Genomic DNA, 22091 nt, shown 5'->3' with positions numbered 1-22091 from the left:
AGAAAAAAATTCCTTTTAATTTTAAAATAATAACACTTATACAATCTCTTCTTTAAATATTTTGCTTAATTTTAATAAATTTATATTGTAGAAAAAAATACATTCATAAATAACTCTGTTTTAAAATATAATTTGATCTTTTTTTCCTCCAGAAGCTTATTAATTAATTCGTTAGTTTTAAATGTTTGAACAATATAGATATTTTAATTTAAAATACTACATCAAGAGCTACATTTAAATAATATAAGCGTCTTAAACAGCTATAAATACTGTTTGTCTTTCTAAATACACAATTATTGCAATTCTACACATTTTATCTATGCTTGAATTTTCTATGAAAAGTTATATTATTTTATTACTACATTTAACATTTATAATTAACTATCTTAAGTAGAATATAATATAGATTAATATATAATTTTTCAGTAACAGTGGCAATGCTGTCTTTTCATTGACTTCTCTAACAACTTCACCAATAATAATACCTTACTGTTTACAAAGATTAGTTATATTTTATTAGCATAAAAAAAAATTACAATCATAATAAATAATTAAATTAATCATTTTAACAGATGTTCTTGTTACAAAGAGCATACATTATATGTTTTTTTTTCTAGCTAATACTCAATCTATCTAGTTACAAAAGAAAGGCCAGGTAGATTTAAAAATGTTGTTAATTACCCTGCAATAATATGATGCGATTGCAGTAGTCTATGTTAAATAAAATCTAATATAGAAACAGTGATTTAATCATTTATTATAATTGTGACTGATGTAGGTTATTCAGTTAAGAATATTTCAAAGATTTACCAAAAAAATTTTAACAAAAACTTAAAATATAACCAATGAAAATGCAACTAGATCACTAATAGAAGAGCTGATAAAATGTTAGTGAATTGAAATAGTAAAAAGTAATAAAGGCTTATGTTAGTAAATTAGTGACTGAATGAATAAAATAAAAATACCTTGAAAAATTGTTGGTATTTTTTTCACAACAGAATCCAACAGTATATTTATGTATATCATTTGGTAGCAGAATTGGTGAAAGAAATCTGATAAAGAAGAGAAAAAAAAGTAATAATCAGATGAAGCAAAAACTTGTGAAGGTTCAATATTTATATCTATACATTAATAAACTGAAAAAAAAATTGAGTACATCTTGTTTATGTAATGAGATCAAATGTTTGGTTCAAATGAACACACTAATACTATTACACTGGTAAAGCAATATTTGTTCTCCTGACCTACCTCAATTATTAACACTCTAACATGATTAATATCCCTTCTTTTATCTTCTACATGCACAATTATTAAAATATAATATATACTTTAAATTTACATTTGAGGTATACACTCCAGGTGCCTTGGATCTAGCCAAATTAATTTTAATAAATTGTTATAATTGCAAGACTAATTAAAAATCATTTTTTTCATTTGTTATTGTAATATAAAATAACTTTTCTTTTTGAACCAAAGGAAAAACACATAATTCTCGTAAAATATTAAAATTAGTGAATGCTCGTTACACTACTACTAATCACCATTTCCACAACATTCGATAGGTACTTTCTAATAAATGTAGATTTCTCAAATTTAAACAGTTTAACCACAGTTAAAAAAAGATTACCTATCTACAACAAAAAAAAATATCAAATCAACTTACAATCAGTATGTTATATGGTTTTATACTTCTTTAAATATTACATTATATGCATATACCATATGTCTTTACATATATATATATATATATATATATTTATTTATTTATTTTTTTTTTTTAAATTCTATCTTCTAAAAATTATGAAGCTTTACTATATCTTTATGAATAAAGCTAACACATAAATTTTCTTTAAAAAAAATAATAAAAAATAAACTATTTTTATTATAATTTAAAATAAATATATATATTTTTTTCTTTTGTTTTAACATAAATTAAATTTAATTTCAGTTTAGGTACCACAACATTAATCAAGGACATAATGCAAGCTGTAATTTATAAATTAGTTTTGTATTATATTTATATTGTATTTTGAAATTCTACAACTTTTAAAAAATAATTTACTCGTTAATGCATTTACTCTATTTTATATCAGATGACAGCTTGCATTAGTAATGAGCGCCGCATTTTATTTATTCATTTTTTTTTTTTTTTTATAAATAATCTCTGTTTTGGAAATCACAGTCTTTCTCTTTCATACCTTATTCTAAAGCACCTTTTAAAAAAAAAGTCATAATTAGGAAATTTTAAGGCCAGTTGATATAATATGTATATTATCAAATGCTTTTTTCTGGTAACAAATTTATGTTAAATATTTGTACTTGTATTAATTTGAAATAACATGTATCATGCATTGCTTTATAATATAATCTATGTAATGATATAGTAATAAGTATGTATTCATATACGTATGTGAAACGAGAAATTTAATTTAATATTGTATCAACTGCCTTGAAGATATCTGAAGTTGAGGTGACTACTTATATACACTATGACTAAGTGCAACTGGAAAACAATAATTGGACGTGTCTAAAGGTCATGACCAAGGCGATCCATTTCTGCAAGTAAGAAATCAACATCGCTCTCAGTAACAGCAGCACTGGATATAATATTTCGGAAGAAGTTGGGTCTTTCATCTAATGGTTGGTAGCCGACCATCAGAGTACCAGCTGTCATCATCCTTCCTTTTAGAATTGGACATATCTGAAAGCAACACACTTATTTATAATTTCAGTTATAAATAAAAATACTAAGTAAAAATACTTAGTATATTATGGTTTTTTCCAGTTTCCTAAAACTTAAATGACAACATAATATTTACATTAAAATTCACTGACTGCATACTAGACAATTAATTTTAAAAGAACTGGCTCACGATATGATAATCTTATTATTAATCATTATCTGTGTTTCTTTAAAATTAGATTTAAATGGCATCGAACGCTGTGCACATTAATCACTGAAAAATCCCAGTAGCGTGTAGTTTAACTACACCTAGTATTATTTAAAGGAACCACTTTACTAAAAGTGTCTTTTGCTACTCAAATTTTTTCAGATCCTTTAAATATCAGAACGTAACTACCTGAAGATATTCCAGATGTTGCCAAAGAATTAGATTGTAACAAATGCAGTTTACCATCTTACCTAGGCATATTAATCATCACTTCATTATCCATCTTTCACTGCTTTTGCCAGATAAAACTAGTATATACATCACATTACTAGGACCACACCTTTTTACACAGGAAAATGTTAAAAGTAGATCAAATGTAAAACAGTTATTAGTATTTCAATATCTAGATAAGTTATCATCAAAATGCAAAATTTCTTCATGGGATTTCACATTGAATAGTTCACAGTAATTTAATAGCTAAAATCTTTTCAAAGATTCCAAGATGGATAAAAATATAAATAAAAATCCAATTTTTTATCCAATGGAATAATCTGAGATTATGTAGTCGATAACACTATGTTTGGCCATCCCAACTATACCTGGTATAGAATCTCAATTGCTAAATGGATTTTTATGAAATATTACATCTTCTGACTTTATTATGAAAGTGGTTTTCATGAATCTGCCATGAGTTAATGAATCTCCCATGAGTCATGCCAAAGACTGAGTCATAAAAAATGAGATTGTCATCGTTAAGTATATCAAATAATCCAATGTCAGGCTTATAAGGAAAAGTGAGGAGTGAAATAACTTTTGTACCTCTTTCATTGAGTGAAATATCTAGTTGATGGTTGCATATGCCAAGCCACCAAAATACAAGTGATAATCAGCTTTATAAATGACACCTTCACTCTATTCAGCACAGGGATTAACTGAACAGTGAACACTGTTATCATTTAGATAAGTTAAAACTCTTTAAATGATGATAATGAACTGGAAGATATTGAAAATTAAGTGAATTGATACAATATAAACTAAAGATGTGTTAAGATAAAGAGGAGAGGGCAGAAGCTTTGTGGAAGAATCTTGTAAAGGATGAACTAGGTTGAGAGGACATGTATTAGACATTTAGGTTTACTCAACTGGAAAAAGTGAAAACAATGGAGGAAGACAAAGAAAAATGTTTATAAAACATATGAGGAAATTGGAGCTAGTTATGTATGTTGAAGTTAAGAGATTATCAACACAAAAAATGAATGAAGAATAGCATCAACTAGTTAAATGATAAGCCAAAGAAAGAAAAACCATCAAATCACCTACCTCTTTGTAACAGTTTTCATTGCTTATTATGAAGATTTCAACATTGAATACATGATCTGTTCAGCATTAAGGATTAAAATTTTTTTCATCATAAATCTGTGATAAACTATTTTTTTTTTAAACAATTACTCTTAATTTAATATATAAATTAATCATTACTAACGATTACTGTGCTGATGACAGACTTATCTTAATGTTGTTTACAGTATTAATTAATATTACATCATTTTGTGAAGACATTAAATTGTTCTTTTATTTCAACATCTACTAAATAAACTTTCATCACCCTGGATGGTTTAATTTTAAAATACATACCTTTCCAAGTTCCTTTTCTTTTTCAGGTGTGTGGGGAACACCACGCAAGCGAGTAGGAATATACCAGAAGCTAACATTAACCATTTCTGGTTCTAAGATTAAATAGAATTTGTCTGACATTGCTTTGATCCTTTTCGTCATATATTCACTTAATTCCATTAAGTGATCCATGTGCTTTTCAAAACCTTCAGTTCCCTAAAAATAAAAAAATCACCATTGGTTTAGCTATATGTCTTCATTTTTTAACTTTAATGAATATATTGACTAAAAATTTATTTTTATATTATTGTTTATTAATTCTAATCTCTAGGTTTTTTTTGTTATTTTGTGTCTATGTGTTTCAGGGAAAATATACTGATTTGTGGGAAAATTGTGGAAATTATTAATTATTTTCTAATCTTTTCTTATTTTTTCTGGTTTATCATTATCTATTATCTTCTGAAAAGTAACATGAAATTTGTTGAAAATAAATATAAAACTTCACATACAAAAAGTTCAAAATATTATTGCATTCTCTAGTATGATTTGACTTCAGAAGTGATATAATTTTTTTAAGTGTCTGTGTGTGCATTTTTTTTGAAGATGTACATACTTTAATTTTTGGCTACTAATTTTTATAGTTTTTTCTTGGTTACTCCACCTTGGGGACAGACCTGATTTAAGATGAACACAGCCACAAAGGAAACTCACCACAAATTATTGAAGGGGAAATGCGAGGGAATTATTCACCCCTGCACTTCTGCGATTTTTGTACGGATGATCTTGACCAACACTGTGGACACCGTATGCCACACCCATTTAGTTTGCAGCATTTTAGCCATGATATTATCTGGAGAAAGCACACCAAAGTTTCTCCAGCATGATTCCCTATGCTACAGGAACAGATCGAACACGGACAGCATGTGTTCTGCAGTGCCCTCTACACCCCAATGGTCACATTCCGCAGAGGGTCTCAAGGTCCGCATGCACAGGTATGCTTTTAAACACCCGTGACTGGTAAGGAACGGGTCAACTTGTATCCCAGTTCTGCATGTTTGTGGTCTAGCCATCTCTGGAGGTCCGGGATCAGTAAATTATGTAGTTGTGTGGCCTTATTTTCTATTTTAGCTCGTTTTGTATTTTGGCGTTTCTATTTTGCATAGCTTCTGATTCGAGGGTGATTTTTGTAAAAATTCTTTAAATTTTAAGTAGGATAATTTGTTTTAGGCCTTTGTCTATTAGCCTTATTACTTTTTTTGGTCAAGTTGATTAAATTTATTACTTTAACAAAAAATTAAGTATAAAAGTTTTTTTCTCTTTTTTTTGAAGTAGTGTCAAGTTTACGTTAAATGGTGATGAATTTTTATAGAACTTCATCTCCATCCAATTGTCTACATTTTCCATGAAGTTTGTGGTTAAGATGTATTTATATTTATTAGTGCATTCGAAGCGGGAATTATCAAATAAAAATTGTAATTTTTGTTAGTTAATTAATGATTTGTTTAACGTATTCGGTTTCAGGTTTTTTCCTCTTATTTGTGCTCGTGAGATCTATTTTTTATTTTTTTATTTTATAAATGTTTTTACTTGTATAGGTGTGATTCTGTATTATGAATAGGATTTATAAAAAAATTGTACATATGCTTAATTATTTCTTGCTTTAAAAACTAGTTTTTTGATACTTTTGAACACGGATGGTCTTGTGTTGCGATGTTTTACTCTACGATCGTTTAATGTAAAAATCACACAAAACTATTAATTTCTATTGTAATAAACCAAATTTATTGTAATAAAATGTTTTTAAAAATCCTTGTTGCAACAATTTTTATTTGCTTTTGTATTCGTCTGTAGCGACTCCCGTATTTACTGATCAAAAAGATTTTTATTAAAATAGTAATTTTGTCATTAAAGAATAATACTTTTGAACAATCTTCATCCTTCACGCACCAAAATAATACCGTAGTTCGTATTGAGAGATTAGTTATCTACAAATTTGTTGGGACTGTTTTATGCAATTTATGAAGCTTTTATCATTTATAAAGAAAAGAAGTTTGAAAATAGTGTTTTTTACGTTTTTATAATAACACAAACAAAATGATACGTCTTTGTTTAAATGAAAAAATTATGGCGGAAAGAATAGCCTATAAGTTTGTATATAATACGACTTTTTTTTTGAAGTTTGTTGCAACATTATAAGAGATATTTTCTTTCATTAGCCGTATCGTAAAGGAATAGAGAAATATGATGTAAAATAGTCCAGTAATACCTACATTAAAAGAACACTTTAAAACACACATGTCTTAGTAATTAATCAAATAAATTACTTTACACAATCACAACACTGCGAAAAAAATTTACATTTTTTGATGACTGGCGACAGCGGATTAAGGGATTGTTTTTAAGATGAAATGATGGAATTATAGTTCGAAAGAGGGTTCTAAACCTACATCGTAAGGGGATTTGACCCCTCCTTTCACTATCCTTTTAGTCTAACAAACCCTGTTTTGTGTCAAGAGTGTGTTGTATCAGTCAGTGTATTGCTGAACATTCAAACGGGATCGTGAGTAAGGAATGAACGTGTGTTATATTACTACGTTGTTTATATCAGCACGTAAGTTTCTTTTCTTAATTAATTAATTAATAGTACTATATACGTATTTTTATATATATTACCTTAGCACGCCACTGAAGCCACAATTTGAATATATCGTTATGACGTCCACACTGAATAACCTTATCACCAGTATCATACTGAACGTCGTATAGTTTATCTTGCATAAACAAATATTCTGCGCTCATCTGATTGCAGCTGATCAGCAATCCCTAGAAAAAAAATTCACGAATTATTTACATCACATTAGAATGGGTATATGATAACCGAACGTAATACTAAACCGTAAACAAGGTATATATCTACAATAAAAAAAATTATTAATTAGGTATATTCTTTTCATAAACCGGATTCTTGATTGTTTTATTAATAGCCAGTTTATGGTGGATATGTTATAATTTTACCTAGCACATTCTATCTAGTTAATGAATTATTCGCTAACTTCAATTTATGTGTACTTATATAGAGCACGTCAATTTCTCCTGTACGGAAAAAGTGCAGACAAGATATTTAAACAATCGTATATACCTTGTAATCCTAATAGAATTTGTTATAACCCACAAAAAATGAAACGACATGAAATATTTTCGAAACTGGAAAATTAAAAATATTGAAAAACGACACAAAAGAACTATATAACAATAGTTCTAGTAAATTCTTAATTTTAATTTAAACATATTTTACCGATGTTCACTAAATATGTTTTAACGGGTAATGATTGTCAACTGGTAAAAAAGTGCATTTTTATCTTGCGTTCATAAAAAAAAGGTAGGAAATTCAATAAAAAATGTTAAACTGAAAATAAAAAAAGAAAAGAAAGTATAGTTTCGTTTGATCCGAACCACTCCTTAATTAGTTTACATCATAAATATCTCATGCAGCGTATTTATCCACTCGTGTAGTAATTTTATTAGGTTTTCTATATTTTTTTTTTAATTTAGATTTGTTTTTCATTATTTTAAAACTCACATCGTATCTCTAAGAGGTTCCGCCGTTTAAGATTCATAAAACAGGATTGTGATAAGCTTCAAAATTGAAAAAAAAAATCAATAATTTTGTCAAATTGCCTTGCTCTGATGCTACAAATATTATAAAAAATTAGTATTTTACGCACCAATAAATAAATAATTAAAGTTGTATGAACCATTTTTGAATTAATTTCTCTTTTAAAATTTAGTATTTTTAAGGAAAATGAGGAATAAACAAGATTTATTAAATTAGCTTTCAGTGTTCAGAATTGGTAAAATACTTACTGATAAGATTTTAACCTTCTTTTCTTACATATACAAAATACCTTAACTATAGCTTCGTGTATATTAACATAAAACTATCCTTGCTGAAAGGAGAGCTTTCTTTATCATAACAAGAGATAAATATTAAAAATTAAAAAACGACTGTCAAAACAAAAGACATTGCTGTTTAACATAGGATAACTATAGAGCATGCGGGTGACAATTTTGTATATAGTATAATTTTTATTCAAATTTTTTAAATCTATTTAAACATATATATATATATAATGTATGCTACTACCGTTAACGTAAGGATTCCAACGCGGGATCATAATCTAAATCTGTTCAGCCGTTCAGATTCTACGGTGGAACAAACACACATATATACATACACCCTAAATATATTACATTCCTTTTTGGCCAGTCCTATAACAATTATTATTATTATTAATAATTATTATTCAGGGATTTATATTTTATGGTTATGAGCTTTATACTAGTATTTGTAAGAATTTCTATTAATAAGAACTACCGTGCGATACGATCGAAGAACATCATTTAAATCGGTATAAATATAACTATTATTATTATTATAATTTGCTAAATTAGGTTTATTTTTTTGTGTCACTGAATCTATTAATATAGTTTTATGAACGAATATCCTTTCAGATTAATTTCTAGTAACAGATGTAGCTTTGTAAACAATACATTCGTATGCTATGCAACGTTAAATAAGATCCATTTTTGAGTATATTAGCTAATTTTTGTTCCGGTTTGATTCCATCGTGATTTTGCATTATACTAGCAAATACCCTGTTTGAATTTTGAAAATCAGAAGATCGGTTGCGAAGATATAACAACATTTTCGAATAACCGTCATCTGTTAGTTAGATAGTGTACCTGATGCGTGCAAAAGTTAGTCTTCAACCTACTAACAAATACTCCGTTTGAATTTTGAAAATAGGACGGTTGTTTGCAGAGATATTATAAGTGCACCCCCCTCCCTACAACCTCCCAAAACAGTGCCCCAGGGGCACCTCTTTGTAACCAGTTGATGGAGATGATACTCACATCACCTCACCACTCTAGCCTCACACGCAGTCCTCACGGAAAGCCCATTATTATTAAACAGAATCTTTTTATATTTATTTAACGTTATTTTATTTTATTTAACGTAAATTTATTTCTTTTTTTTTCATATTATTCATTCGATTGATTCAGATCATTCAGTTCAATGCCAGCTAACACAGTGATAGAGATTCACAATTCACAGTTCATTAATTCAATTCATTAAAGTTTGTGCTTCAACCGGCAAATCTCCACTACTACACATATAGTTATATAAATATATATACATATTTGTATAGTCTATGACCTACTCTCGATAACGTAAGGATTCCAACGAGGGGACATACACCTAAATCGGTTCGGCCGTTGAGCTGCTACGGTGGAAAAAACATACATACATACATACATACATACATACACTCTAAATACATTACACTCCTTTTTGGGCAGTCGTGTAAAAAGCTGAAACACGATAGGCAAGTTAATTCAGATGAGTACAGAAAAAAAAATTACATAAAATTTTCCCAGAAGTTGAGGTGTTTAAAAATGCAAAACCGTTTAAAATGAAGCTTGTTATCAGTATGTATTACGTGAGGTTCAAATTCAAGTTACGAATATAATTTCTAAAATGCAATAATGAACGGGCTGCAAGTGATTAAAACAATCTGCCGATGTATAAAATTAATTATTATCTTTTAAAGAAACTGAATTTATCCTAGACTTTTTCCTTACTGAATTACTTTTAGACATTTGTCTTATTGCATTTTTATACTTAAAAAAGAGATAAACCAAATAACATCGATTCTTATTATAATCAAATACGTTTATTATTTTGAGAAATATCAATCACAAAAAACCACCAATTATTTTTTAAAAAAAGTTTGAAAATACAGTTTTTCTTTAACATTTAATATTTTTAAAACAATAATTTAATATTTATTTCATTAAAATAAGAATGATGATGTTATGCTGGATTGAAGATGTCGAAATATCGTATCGCAATGGATGGGTGTGTAATATAAAAGATCAGCATTCCATCGGCTAATCTTTTTACTGATGATTTTTTTTATCACCATTAGAAACGTTAATCCCTTTTGGTCGTTTTTCTATAAACCTAAACCTATGTTTTTACCTAATTTTAATTTAAACTAGGAAAAATCGAAGATAATAAGTCGATAATAATTCTTTTAATAGATTAATTCTTGCTCACTGATAATAATACATAATAAATTGAAGTTCTGTCACATTTAGAAGGATCTGAGTGAACTATTAATGTAATTAATTAGGTTTCGTAATGTTACGATCTTCTAATGTGCATAATAGGTTGATTTAGTAATTTCGTAACGTTTCAGTGAATGATTTTTTCATAATTTACGAATTTCTACTTTCAAATGGAATTTTAAGTAATAAAGTTGATCAGTCATAAGTTAATTTTCTTCTTATCGGGATAATTTTTCCACTTTCAGAATCAGACTAGTCTGCTAGGGCAGAATTATAATTGAACTTAACACCCAAAGGGATAGAGTTGTAATATTACCGTTTAAATCGTATTAAAGTAACCGTGCAATTCTTTGAATTAGATTCCAAATACGGGGAAAAATTGCTGTCACAAGTGCTATTCTAGAGATTGCAATATTATGATGGATTAGCAATGATTTTAATCATTAAGGACTGAAAGGAGACGATGTTGCGAACACCTGTCAAAACGTATAATAATATTTATATAAATAGAACATGTAGCAAGAAAGAAACAGGGTTTCATAAAACTGGCTTAATGTTAATTAAAAATTAAACAAACGTATTTAAAAAAATATCTGATAGCATGTAAGTATGACATGTATCAGATTATTGTATACATTCAGATCAGTTCATAGATATATGTAATAGGAAATAAAAACTTTAAAAAACATACACAAAAATGTAGATTTTTCCTTGTACTTAAAGAATATTAAATCAGAGCAGTAATATTTCATCATAATTTTTTTTGTAAACTTTTTCCTTAGGACATTAAAGTAGTATCGTCTCTTATACTTTATACATAAACTACATTCCATACGTGAATATATAACGGTTCTCAAATAACTTAATGTATTTATGAAACTGTATCGTTTTCTTGAGTTTTTAATATCACTATTCAAAAACTAAATTAACTGACAAAACTCAAGCTTATTTTTTCCCAGGAGTAAGTGCATAATTATACTAATACTTATTTAAGGGTGTATTTATTTATGGATGAATATGATACGCGTTTTAACTTACTGATCAATAATTATTTTTTGAAGAATACAAAGATGAACCTGTTACAAGAAAACTGCTGTTGACTTTAACAAAATCAAGAAGTAGATTTACCCCCTGGATTTTGATTAATAGTCCACGGTTTCAAAGGGCTATTAATGGGAGATCCAGTGATTAAAGCAATGAACTACTTTAGTAGACAAGAGATGGTCAGAAATTGAATAATAAATTTGGTTCCATTAATAAAGTTAGGATTCTATTAAGAAGTCACCAGTACCAACAATGATACTATCGGTTTGATTTGATTCGTATTTTAAAAACAGTAAATGAATGATATAAGCTTAAACTTGTATTTTGTGTCTTCTTCATGGTAGATGATACAAATATAAACTGTAATCCATCAATCCGCATCACTTACTTCATTTTTCTTTATAAGATAGGTAGCATATCGTCTAATTAGTATCGAATCTCGCAAAAAGAAGATAGGTAAATTGATCCAATCTAATACACAATAAAAGCAAGCTACAAAGTGAATTTGTATGTGATGATGTTGGTATATTGATTTTATAAAGCACATATAAAGTAATTTTATGTTGCTGTTTTCAGCATTTTAATAAAATTCAATGCCATAAAACAAACGTACAGGCTTTATCTAACGAAATACTTCGTTACTTGGACGATTAAAACTTCTAAACAAAACATTTCTGTGCGTTTACTACAAATCAAGGTTGTCTTCTAGTAACGAATAGTGTAAAGGGGAGGGACGGATGATGTATAGTTTTCATAGCAGGTCTACTATAGCAAGGGGGATGGGTGATGCATTCGCGTGTACAAACCAATATTCTCTACTGCATTCCATGACAAGAAGGCATGTCATTGTAATATTTGTAGAGGGGAAACGTTGATTGTTGTACATTACAGACAGCACAGAAGCACCCTAAGATAAATAACCCGGCCTCCGATTCTTTTGACCATTCCTTTCACTTTTTTTTTTTAACTAAAAGAATTTAATTAAACGACAAATACTTTTTTTAATTTTATTTTACCGAACATGATTATTTTATTTGTTTTTTGTCATTCTACCACTACACTATTTTTATATTCAGTTTAAAACAATAACAAACATGTGCTTCAACTTTCGATTTAAATAAATATATATATCTTAAAAAGAAAAACAAAAACAAATAATGCAAAGATGCATATATATTATCTAAGAGTAAAAGGAAAGCTTTAAAATATCCAAGAGACCTAGATTTATGTTATAAAACACACGCGCGCGCGCACTCACACACACACACACACACACACACACACACACACACACACACACACACACACACACACACACACACACACACATATATACACACACACACACGCACACGAGCGCACTCTCACACACACGCGCGCGCGCACACACACACATACACACACACACACACACACTCGCGCTATGAAATAAATCTTCGTTTTTTCTCCCAGATCCCCAGTCAAAAATGTTAGCCCACTTTTTGTTTGCATCAATGTAAAAGAAAGAGTTTTCTAGATAATTTTTAGTTAAATTCGTCTTTCCTCAGCGGCGGATAATTATGGAGCGCATTGCCTATCACGGGTTTCAGAAGTTAAAGAACAAATAAAGTGATTAAATAATTGCATAAAAGCAGCAGTGTAAAATAGCTGGGAAAAATATAAGGACGCTTTAAGGGAATTTTAAGGAAACGCTCTAAGTACCCTTTTTATCAAGTAAAACGTTATTTAGTCAAGGCCACGTCCTCTTTTGAGAACGCGGCCTTAACTAAGTTATTTTTTATCTCTATTTTTTACACGACATAACCGATGGTGTAATAACTTCTTCGATATGTTCACCGTTTTAGAAAAAAAAAACATTTTTTTTAGGGAGACTGTGCTTTCTGATTGTTTGTAGCCAGATTTGGTTGACGGCTCAGAGAGTTTCAAGACAACTCGGACCAAAAGGTCCCTTGCTATTTTTTGGTACTACTTTTTCTTCGGGAACCAAAAATACGTACGTATTTTTTAAGTCCAGACGAATATGGAGCCATACCATAAATTTATGATTTCCTTACGGCAAAGAAGAACAATAAATTCCTATCGTTTTTCGCTGTTGGGCCTATTTACGTGTTAAATTGGTATCTGCTATGTCCTATTACATTAATATAACAAAATAATATTAATATTCATAAATCTTTGCGGAGACTAAGCCGGAAAATAACATTTCACTAGATTCAGCCCACACTGCAGCGAGGAGAATGCTGAAATGTTATCCGAATCGAATGTAGGTTTTCCATGAGCTAACTAATGCTGATTATGCTAAAAGTGTTCGCTTCTGTCAACAGTTGAAGAAATTCATTACAGGCAACATTGGAATTTTATCGTGTTGTTAATATATTAATTAGTATAATTAATACGTTAATAATATATTATATTAATTCATGTTGCAATATAGATTTTTTTTTCACAGATGAAGCGTGGTTTCACCTTGGCGTGTATGTTAATAATCAGAACTACCGGAACAGGGGTGCTGAAAACCCGCTCATTTTGTTTGAATCTCTCCCTAAACCCACAAAAATTAGGAGTATGGTGTGCGGTTTCAAGGCGGCGAATAAAAGGATACTTGTTTTTTTTTTAAACTGTAGATGCTGCTGTCTACCAAGAAATTAATTAACAGTTCATAGTCTGAGTGCAAGAGGATGAGCGTGTCTGTTCGTTGCAACAAAACAGCGCCACTTGCCGAATAGCTCACTCTACTACGAAGATGCTACAGGATTTTTTTGGTGAAAGAATCATTTCTAAAGGATTGTTGCCACCAAGAACTCCTGATCCGACTAGTCCAGACTTCTTTCGATGGGGTTACTTAAAAGAAACAGTTTATAGGAGCAATCCACACAAACTGCAGGAATTGAAGACATACATTACCGATGCCAAACAGGAAATAGACAAGGTACGGATAACAAGTGTAGTCAGGAACATGGTCAAACGTGTTGACAAGTGCATAAAAGCATCATTTTCAATACCTTTAAATTATTATGTAAGTTTTTGCCCGTAAATAGTTTATTATTTAGAAACTAAACTAAGTGATGGTTCCCTTTTAAGTTGAACATCCTGTAGCTTTTCATTTTCCTCCTCTCAGATATGATATTGCATAAATATGATATTGCATCAGCCAAATATGATATTGCATATCAGCACGCTGAGCCCAGCTAAATGCTGGCGCTATTGAAAGAACTCCATTAGCACTGTTTTTACCTCAAATGGGTCTGACGAAGAAAATCGGGACCGAAATGTAAAATAACAGATTAATAAACTTGTGAGGAAAAATACATTATATACATTGCTTTCATTAAGAACGGGGAAAATCTATAATTAAAACAATTAAAAAAATACGAATTTAGTCAGTAATTATTAATATATAGTATTAGTACGACGGATCACGAAGGATAGAAAATAAATAACTGGCTATCGAATCCGATTCTTACTTGTTAAAACATGTAATAATACCTTACTTACCAACTTACCCGGCTGTGATCAGTTCTTTCTTCATTAATCGAAGTTAAAAATGGGATCAGACATGGTCATAGTCAGATCGTTGTCGGGTTCAAGTGCACAGGTACATTATCGTGGCTAAAGAATACATTTGATAAGTTTACTTTTGTTATACTATAATTGTGATAAAAAAAAAATGCGTACAAAAACATAGGATTTTATTTTATCACCTTTTTGTTTTGTTAATCTTAAATTTTATTACAACTTTTACAACAGTCTTCTATTAAGGTAGTGTTAAATTTTTTAGCAGTCTTTAAAATGTTTTATATCATACCGCCATACTAATTATAGGTAAAGTGTCTGGGCATGACTGTGTTATATTTTCGAATTTGATATCATGTGAGATATTTGGTAGTTTTAACTGCTGTGAGAAAGCGAGAAGAAGCTTACCGTAATTTTTTTTTTCACTTAATTATCTAAGTGACATACATCAATCTGAACTGTATTACATTTATGTTTTATTCCTTAAAGACAAATTGTTCGTTTCAGCTACGATGTGTAACTTGTGAACGTAGAACCGCTGTGCACTTGTCCGTGTAACTGCTACATCATCCCTTTCAATGTCATTGGCTGTTAAAAGACGTTACTATCCACATCACTATTACACTTTTAGAACCTATAATTCAAAGATTAAATTTAATGTTTTTTGTTTTTTTTTAAAATTTAAAAACAATGTATATTTTATGTAAATGTGAGATAGATATAACATACTTACATCTTCTTTGAAATGAATTGTAGAGCACTGGAGAAGAGTTCCCATTAATTTATGTGGATTCCATGTGACAGAATCAGCCCTGTAGATTAAAAAGAGATGTATAAATCCATAAAGAACAGTGACAATAATTATTATTTTTTAGTTAATATTAATTATTGATATATTTTAACACTGATACCTGCAATCTTTTAAAAACATAACTTCGTAAAGCATAAGATGAAATGTGTGTGCGCGCGCTCGTTCGCTCGCTTGTATGCGCATGAGCGTGTGTGTGTGTGTTTATCATTCTTCATCATACAATGGATAAAAGTAATAAATACTGAACAAAAAATTAGGCATACGACTACTAGTAAGGCAGTATAATATTAAATAGGCTGATGCCTTACGTTTAAAATGTGGGAAAACGTTTATGAATTATTTTACAAAAATGAATTGTAAAAACTACAAAACTTACATTTCGATAAATTTTATTTATAGATAGTTTTTACACAAAGGACAAACAGAAAATGATTTTCTATCCGCAATAATCTTCGAATCGTTGTTTCTTTAATCATCTTAAAAAAAAAAATTGTTACGGTTGTTCCAAAACATTCTTAGGTATTCAACAATGATAAGCGATGTACTCATTCGTACGCAAATATTTTACATATTTAATGATTTATTTTATATAGATTATGTCGTAAAAATTAGATATTAAATCAAAATGGATTCCATCAAATCAGTTTCTATTAAATGAAAATTATTCCTTTTTTAATATCTTCTAAAACTTACTTATAGATGCTAAAAATGTGCATAAAAATTTAATATTTCACATAAAACTAATGATAACTCAATCGAACATTTAGGTTTAAGTAATTCCTAATTTTTTAAACATTTCTAATTCGAAATTTAGCAAATGTGATCGTGGATATCAAAGACACAAATAGAATGAAACGGCTTGTAGGTTTGGGTAACCTAGATTTTACTTCATTTTTCATAAAAAATGAGACTCCTACCGGAAAAAGTATTAAGCTCTACATTCGTTTATTTAAAATTTTAATCAATTTAACTTACAGATTATTTCTGGATTCCCTCTCCATTCTTTTATTCACCAAATATATTGTCAATCCCCTACGTATATGCTTACATAACGTGTAACAATAGGAAAGCTTTAAGTCATTGTAAGTTTTACATGCGTCACGTATTGAATATGATATTCACAATACAGAAATCGGCAATGTTATTAATAGTGCGTACGTAACACATACCGCATAATGGATTGGTTAAACTCTAAACCAGTGACAAAGGCACGTTTTGATTAATGAGCTGCAATTATATCCAAGTTACAACCCTCTATAAATTTACCGATCCGTCCCACCCTTCTTTAGTTATAAGCGTTGACTCTCAAAAAGGAATCCCATCACAAACAGCTACTTTAAACTTGACCATAAATTCAATTATTACAATAGCTGTCCTAAGAAAACACTCAACATTTTAGAAGCAGTTAAGCTTTATTTTGACAAAATAACCGAATACAGAGTATCTAAAAAAAAAATATATATATATATATATACATTGTAATATTTCATAAAAAGGAAGACATTGATGGTATTACCTTTTAAAAAAAGTTATTTAAAAAAAAAACTTTAAAATATGGAACTATGAAAATATGTAAATTAAGTTTTAACTATCTATGCAGCAAAAAAAAAAAAAAAATAAATAAATAAATAAAAGAAACTTAAAATGGAAATTTTAGGGTTTAGAAATAAGACGTGTTCCAGAGTAAAAAAAATGAGAGTATTTTATTTTTCTCTTTTTTTTTTATTAATCTGCGAGTTAACTGTTTTGGTGTCATTTTCCATCCGTTTATGCTCTGCGCTAATCTAATTTTTTAACCTTAAAATATTCTCCACGTTCAATTTATCTCTTTTATGTATTCCAAAGTTTGTTTTCCTCTGTAGCGTTTACTTACTACACAACCCTCTATACCAAATCCGAGTAATACAATAAAAGAAAAAACATACATTTAACAATTTAAAACAATAAATCAGAGAAAGTTTACCGGCTAAATATACATGAAAATTTCCGTAAAAATATTACTTAAAAACCAGTTAAATCAACTGAAGTTCACGCTAAGGTTTTATCTTAACTTAAAATATATACATCTACATTAAAACATTACTATAAAAAAACCTTACTAGAAAAGTGTATATTGCTAATATTTTTAATACAGTGTTTTCTTGTTGGTAATTTACACAACGTTTCCTTTGTTAAGTACATAGTAGCCTCTCAATCCTTTCCTGATCGCCCATTCAGCTTTGGAATTTCGATCTCAATTAGGATCTTCTGTTTCAAATACGGAATAATATATTAAAAACGAATCGCATGGAAATTTAATTATATCATAAAATTATGCACGACTTTAGTGGAGATTTACAATAGATATTTGTAAATAATCACGATACATCCCTCCTATATTCGATCAGAGATCCCGACAATCCACCGATCAGAATTCACTGTCAACCGACCCTATACAAAATTATCATTAGATTGTTTACTTTCCCTCTTCCTATGTTAATAATAAAGTTGTTGATTAGTTTGAAAAAAAAAAAAACAGAAATATCGACCACAGCGTAAAAAACTTACATGCCATAAACAGCCATGAGTAAATATACGCTTGGCATATATTTCTACTGTACATTTCGCTTTTAATGGCATGTTAAAATGAAAAGGAGGTAATTTTCCAATCATTTATTTTAATAATTGTAATAAGTATTAATTACAAATGAATGGCGTATAAAAACAGTTTATATACAATTTACTTAGATATCATTAATTAATATAAACTTTTTCTGAATAATTGTAGGGTAAGCTGACAATCAAAGTTTGAGTAAGTGGTCTCATAAACATTTCAATGTTATTTTTTGAAAAGAGGAAATCATAGATTTAAGTTTCTTGTTTTAAATTTTAAATAAGAATTAATGATAGTTATATGGAACGTGAAAGGATCTCGAAGTGATTGTATTAAGGATATTAATGCGACTGATAAACTTAGTTTGACTGACTCGATGATCTGGGAATCTTGAATCCCGTGTATTAAATTCAACCATGTTCACTCATCTGAATCGAAATCATTACTGCTAGCGTTAAGAATTTTTTTAAAAATAGATTTAGTTAAATATAAAAAAATAGATTTGGGAATTATTTCATGAACATTTACAATGACACTTCTAGTGATAACAATTTTTAATTTCCTAAATCCTACTTACGGTCTGTGTAGTTGGGCTTATATTCTGCTGATTTAACAATGTTAACACATCAAAATCAAATTAAATGATTCTTTTATTAAATTAAAAAAGTTTAAAGTGAAATTTAAGTACAAATATACATCTTATCGTAATCTTCCAGTTCGGTTAGAACAGTACTTTTTATTAATAACTGGGAGCAAATAGGAATATGTTCCGGGTTTTATGAGGGAGAGCAGATCAGTTTGTGAGACCCGCTTCCTCATACAAATTCTTAAAATACGAGTAGTTTAATGCTTGGTAAAACTTATTTTTAAAACCGTTCTGTCATGCGTAGTTAATAGAATCTAAAATTGAATTGAAAATTATAATTGACCGACTACTCCTAGAGATAAGATAACGTAATAATTAAAGATAATTTCGATGTATTACAGTATCCTATTGACAAAATCAATCTACAGACGTAGAGACATCACAAGTTAAGAAAAATACGTTCAGATTAACTGTCAAGATAAAAGTACTTAATACAAGATAAAGAAGAACGCTTCACGTGTCTTTCTCTATTCCCTGAGCTTAAAGTAGAAATCCTGCAGTAAACTATCCGATCTGAAATATTTCTAATAAGCTTACTTATCTTTAAAAAAACAAAATCCTACTTGAGTTCACTTTATTGCTAAAAGATATTAATTTAATTCCAATTCGTCTAATTTTAAGTACACGATTAATTTGTGATTACAATCTTCAGAAACAGTTTAGAGTAGCTTATTTCTAAAATGTTTTGTCATTTAATTACAGCTTTATATCACTTGCGTTTAATTTCAGTAGGTTTTAGCGTCCATTAGTTAATACGATAGTTTTACATCTGTTATTTTTTTAGAGAGCTTTTAGTAAACAAATCATATATTGGATATTGTCGAATAGTTCGTTCAACTTCAAATTTTTTTTTATCGTCAAATCGTAATGGATATTTTTATTAGTCTTTTTTCTATTAATTTCAAGTGTAACGTGACAGGTAATTTCATTCTTCACGATTATACTACTGTTAGATGAGACCGCCAGCGGAATTAATTGTGTTTGATTTGTCGTATTGATAACATTTTTCAACAATGTTTATTCTAAGGATAAGTAGTTATTTTATATTAACTTTACGGGTAGATAATAAAATTAAATATTCTCTCTGCTTTAGGAAGTTTAATAATTATATTTAAATGTATAGATTTTGACATTGATATATATAGATTATATTTTGATATATAAATTCTGATTTATATATATAGATTTTTATGCATTGATTTTGTCAATAGGATACTGTAATATGTCGAAATTATCTTTAATTATTAGTTATCTAATCTCTAGGAGCAGTCACTCAAAATATATATATATATATATATATATATATATGTTTTGATATATATATATATAATTTATTTTTAGCAATCCCTTTGTAAATATATATATATTTACAAACGGATTGCTAAAAATAAATTTAAATACAAAATATATAAAACACAAACGCGCGCGCGCCTACACACACACACACACACACAATACAAAAAAGAAGTAAATTTTACCTAAACAAAATAAAAACTCCACACTAAAAAATATAATAGACCATTTCAAGCGGAGAGTTTGGTAATACAGGCTACATAATAAGCTAAATCTGCTTTCTGCTTGGACTCTTCATAGAGCGATTAAATTAATTTTCTTAGTTTCCATTTTTGTTTTATTTTATAACTACAGATAAAACTTTTATTATTTTAATAAGTGTCCCTCGTTATAGCTTTATATCCTTTTTTTTATAAACCATCAAATGTGTAAATAATTATTTTCTTAATAACCGTACACTTCAAGGAAAATCCTTTTTTTATTTCAATCCTTACCCCATCTCTGAAGGATTCGTTTAAAGAACGTTTTCTTCACATTTAAAATCTGAATTTTTGAAAAACAGAACTTAATTTCATCTACACCGGGCTATTTTCTTTGCTAAAATTGGTTTCCTTAAAACACTCGATGTTCTGTAGAAGAGAGCTCAGATACACCAGTTCGAAAACTTATTTTATCTCCTGGAACAAATCGGCTGATGATTTTCCTGAGAGGCCATAAAATAATAAATCATAATTCGCTTTAATTTATTTTCCCTAAAACATTTTTATTTAAATACTTGTTTTTACTTTTACTAAACCTTTTTTAAACGATTTCAAATGTTCATTAATATTTTGTTTTATTTCTTATTTTTGCATTTCTAAGCTATCCGATCTATTTAGTTTTGAAAAAATTTCATAAACTCATTTTCCATTTTTATACATTTTATCCTATTACTTGCATAAATAAATTACTGCATAATAACTTTTAACGTTTAACGTTTATTAATACTTATAATAAATTATAAGATATATTTATATCTCTTGCTATAAATGTAAATATTTGTATTTAAACAATTACTTAAAAAAATTTAATCTTAATTATCTTCTGATCTTTTGCCAATCATAAGTGTAAAATATCAATTAAGATGTAATTGCATATCTATGTCGCTCACAAGCCAACGTTGTACTTAACCGTAGTGCGTGTAGTTGGAAACCAGTAAATAAGACTAATTTAAAATTCACATTTACGTTTTTATTTTAATATTTTATCCATAAATAAAATTTTAATTCAATAATTTTAAATTAAAATTAAATCAGATCGCACAACTACAATGTAGAATTAAATGCCACTAAAATTACGCCCTATAAACTACGTATATTTTATAATAAGCAGATAGATGTAGCCACGATATTCACTACACCAGGTCTAGTTGGTAACTCGCTACGAACTAAATTGCAGTATATTATTATTAGCAATAAAATTTTATTTAGTTGAACAATTTTAACCGCTCAGACCATACACCTATTAAAATAGACGAAGATATTTTCATCAACACAAAATCACTATCAGAACTTA

The 22091-nt window shown here is 28.7% G+C and overlaps 1 protein-coding gene across 1 annotated transcript in view; it reads right to left on the bottom strand.

Moving 5' to 3' along the window:
* Window positions 1-1962: 1962 nt before the first annotated feature.
* Gad1 (glutamate decarboxylase) overlaps window positions 1963-22091 on the bottom strand; it is a 134342-nt gene continuing 114213 nt past the window's right edge. The window contains exons 9-12 of the mRNA XM_075361988.1: window positions 15928-16006; window positions 7179-7328; window positions 4527-4721; window positions 1963-2701 (exon numbers count right to left, since the gene is read on the bottom strand). Coding sequence (XP_075218103.1) covers window positions 2528-2701; window positions 4527-4721; window positions 7179-7328; window positions 15928-16006 — 598 coding nt within the window. The 3' untranslated portion in view covers window positions 1963-2527. The remainder of the gene's footprint in view (window positions 2702-4526; window positions 4722-7178; window positions 7329-15927; window positions 16007-22091) is intronic.

This window comes from Lycorma delicatula, chromosome 4 (assembly GCF_047948215.1).
Source record: "Lycorma delicatula isolate Av1 chromosome 4, ASM4794821v1, whole genome shotgun sequence".
Classification (NCBI taxonomy): domain Eukaryota; kingdom Metazoa; phylum Arthropoda; class Insecta; order Hemiptera; family Fulgoridae; genus Lycorma; species Lycorma delicatula.
This window is presented reverse-complemented; position numbering and strand designations above follow the sequence as displayed.